Genomic DNA, 3,130 nt, shown 5'->3' with positions numbered 1-3,130 from the left:
AAGATGGCACCTCTCCCTGACGCCCAGCAACTTGCCCGGAAGCAAGATGGCTAAAATTAGAGGGAGGGGAGGAAAGAGAGAGAAAAACAGTTTCACCCACGTGACCTGTGATCTCTTCGCTCTCACCATTATGAACGAAACAACTAGCTAACACGTCACTTCCGATCTGCACCGGAACCTCTTCAGTACGTCGGCGGGTCGGGAGCTGCGCGTGTGCGGGAAACAGAACGTTTTTTTTTCCCTCCCCTTTTTTTTGCTTTCTTTTTCTTTTCTTTTTTTTAAAAAAAGGCTTCTCGGCGCTGTTCTTTTAAGTCCTCTCGTTTGCCTATCCTGACTGTCGGCCATGGCGTACCGCGGGCAAGGCCAGAAGGTGCAGAAAGTGATGGTGCAGCCTATCGTATCCTTCTTGTGGCAAGGGAGAGGAAGCGGGCCCTCTTTGGGAAAGGGCGGGGCGAGGCCCGTGAGGGGATGGAGGCGAAGGGAGAGAGCGGGAGGCATTACGCCGAGAAAGTGGCACATTGCTTTGTTTTCTGGAAGCACTTTTTGGAGGGGTGGAAAGAGGTGGCTAGGCTGAAAGGCTTATTCCCTTGGTGACTCGGCCAGTCACGCGTGCTCGGGTAAGTTATGGTGAGACTGAAATAGGTTGGCTGAGAAAGCCGCCTTGGATATATCTGGGATATGCTACTAGATGGAATACCCAAATATAATTAATCCGGTTGGGAATAGGATTAACGTGGCTAAAATCGATTCAGAAAGCAACTGTTTAAGTTTAATTCTGCGGTGCCTCAGCCATCAAGACGCTTTCATTTTGTGGGAGTTCTTGTGCGGTGCTTTCCCTGTCCTGTTTACTTGGACAGTTAGAAGAAGAAATGTTGAATTTCTGTCAGAATGAATGGGGGTACTCCTTTTTGTGTATTTTTTTCCTAAATTTATTTGTGATAGAACCTCATTTTTCGCTACCTGCAGAATGTAAGTATACATAATTATATTTTGTCAAATTTAACAATATACTGGTATAATTACTGATATTTATGTACATTGAGAAGTTTTGTTTTCTTTGTATATATAATACAATTTCTCCTCCTTTAGCTCTTATAGGGAAGTGACCAATTAATGTGATTGAAGCAATTTTTGTAGAAAGCTACAGTAATACATTGTGCATTTCAGAAATATTAAAAAGTAGTAATTATCATTGTTGGAAACAAAAAATATTGAGAGCTCAAAAAGTTAAAAGTAGTAATAGTGAGTTTGAACTAAGTCTTTCGGTTTCTTTCAGAGTCTTTGCTTCTGATAAAATTATATGGTGTTGTAAATGGTATTAAATTAAGATCTCCTTATTACACCTTGAATAAATAACTCTGCTTTAATAAGGATTTCACTGAAAAAGTGGCAATGGAGAAGACTCAGTAAAATCAGGGTTTTTTGGTGAGGTGGGAGAGTTTTACTGCAATTTCTAGGTACCAGAGAGCACAAGAACTTGGGCCATGCAAATAAGATTTTAATCCTATGCAGAATTCCACAATGTCATGGTTTCTTTCCTGTTTACTTTGCAGAGATCCCGGATTCAGGTTTGGCTGTATGAACAAGTAAACATGCGGATAGAAGGCTGTATCATTGTAAGTAGCAATTGCTTTCACATACTTGTAAAGAAAAATGTAACTTAAATATGACAAAAATAAAGCATTTTGTTCTAAGTTTCTTATTGCAGCCTAAATGAAAACAATTAGTACAATAAGCATGTTTTTTTCTGAATCATCATTTGGAGTTAATTATGAAAAACCACTCATTCTAGTATTATCTGGACATTCTTGGGTTAACGGGAAAACCTGCATCAGTATATTTTCAGGGGTGTTTAAAACTAGCCCAATTGTTAAGTACTAACAATTTTTGTCTGAATGTTTAGTTAAATCATTCACTTTTTTATTGCTGTTTCTGTTACTTGTTCATTCTATTTCATTTATGATACATCATTTTATTGTGGGAATTTTGATAAAAGGACAAGATGGAGATATTTTAAAAACAGAGTAATCTGTCCCATTTGATGAATCTAACTGAATCCACCATTCTTGCATCTTTACTGCCATCCCCGATGTTGCTTCCTTCCATTGAATGTATTGTCACATTTCTCTGTTCTGGTTCACAGGGTTTTGATGAATATATGAATTTAGTTCTGGATGATGCTGAGGAAATTCATTCTAAAACAAAATCAAGAAAACAGCTGGGTAAGTGTAAGCTTTTTGGTAGTAAATATCAGACATCCTTTTTTGTTATTAGTAAAAAAAAACTTATTTAATTTTGTGAAAATCCATGATAGGAATTTCAATTTTGCATTTGAATATCAGTGAACAAGCCTCAAAGTAGGCTTGGAACTGCCATTTCGCTGTTCAATATATTTAATTGGCATGTTACTTTAGGTGAATAGTATCAAAAACTGCTGAAAGTCAAGGGTAGCCAAAACATGAATACTAATCCCTCTTTCTTGCCAAATATTGTCCATTAAGAAAAGTAGTACAATTTTCCTGTAAAACTAGGACGGGATTGAATATGGGAATTGTTTCCTGAAAATGTATTAAAATAATACCAGTATTTCTACACCATGACTGATAAGAACTGTATTTTTTTCCTACTGTAATTATATTTGCTTATATAGCATATCCTATTCTGAAATATTGGAATAGGTTTAAGTGAGAAATTTATGCTAAAATTGTGCTATGGGATATTTAAACCAGCTCATTATTTGGGAAAACTACAGATAGAATATTGTTAGAACAAATGCACAAACACTTTAATGTATTACATTTTTAATCTTACTCTTTTCCTTTGCAGGTCGAATCATGTTAAAAGGAGACAATATTACTCTTCTGCAAAGTGTTTCCAACTAGAAAATACCTAATGTTTCTGTTATAGTATTAACGTTTAATCTTTTAAAAAATGTGCTAGCTTAATGCTATCATTTCTGATTTGGTATCGGAGACAAGGATGAAGACAACAACTTAATGCTTCTGTAATTTTCAATAACTTTTTTACACTGGTGTGTAACTATTTCTTAATAAATTAATTTTTTTGTTAATATATTTACTTTATTACTATTTGGAGACAACTTTTGGAATGCAGATAATAGGAATAGCAG

The 3,130-nt window shown here is 35.9% G+C and overlaps 1 protein-coding gene across 1 annotated transcript; it reads left to right on the top strand.

Annotated features, from left to right (window-relative positions):
* The first annotated feature begins 171 nt into the window (after positions 1–171).
* SNRPE (small nuclear ribonucleoprotein polypeptide E) lies at positions 172–3,070 on the top strand. Its single transcript, XM_026715665.2, has 5 exons — positions 172–397; positions 943–969; positions 1,554–1,616; positions 2,144–2,222; positions 2,827–3,070. The coding sequence occupies exons 1-5, from the start codon at positions 344–346 to the stop codon at positions 2,880–2,882; spliced, it is 279 nt and encodes a 92-aa protein (XP_026571450.1). The 5' UTR covers positions 172–343; the 3' UTR covers positions 2,883–3,070.
* The last annotated feature ends 60 nt before the right edge of the window (positions 3,071–3,130 follow it).

This window comes from Pseudonaja textilis, chromosome 3, assembly GCF_049901715.1.
Source record: "Pseudonaja textilis isolate UNSWEBS1 chromosome 3, rPseTex1.2, whole genome shotgun sequence".
In the NCBI taxonomy this organism is placed as follows: Eukaryota; Metazoa; Chordata; class Lepidosauria; order Squamata; family Elapidae; genus Pseudonaja; species Pseudonaja textilis.
Note: the sequence above shows the minus strand (reverse complement) of the source record. Positions and strands in the feature narration are given on the sequence as shown.

Excerpts from the sequence above, each read along its gene's own strand:
- SNRPE (XM_026715665.2), top strand. The coding sequence starts at position 344 with ATGGCGTACCGCGGGCAAGGCCAGAAGGTGCAGAAAGTGATGGTGCAG. Across the intron at positions 398-942 it reads AAGTGATGGTGCAGCCTATC|AACCTCATTTTTCGCTACCT; the intron begins GTATCCTTCTTG and ends TATTTGTGATAG. Across the intron at positions 970-1,553 it reads TTTTTCGCTACCTGCAGAAT|AGATCCCGGATTCAGGTTTG; the intron begins GTAAGTATACAT and ends TTTACTTTGCAG.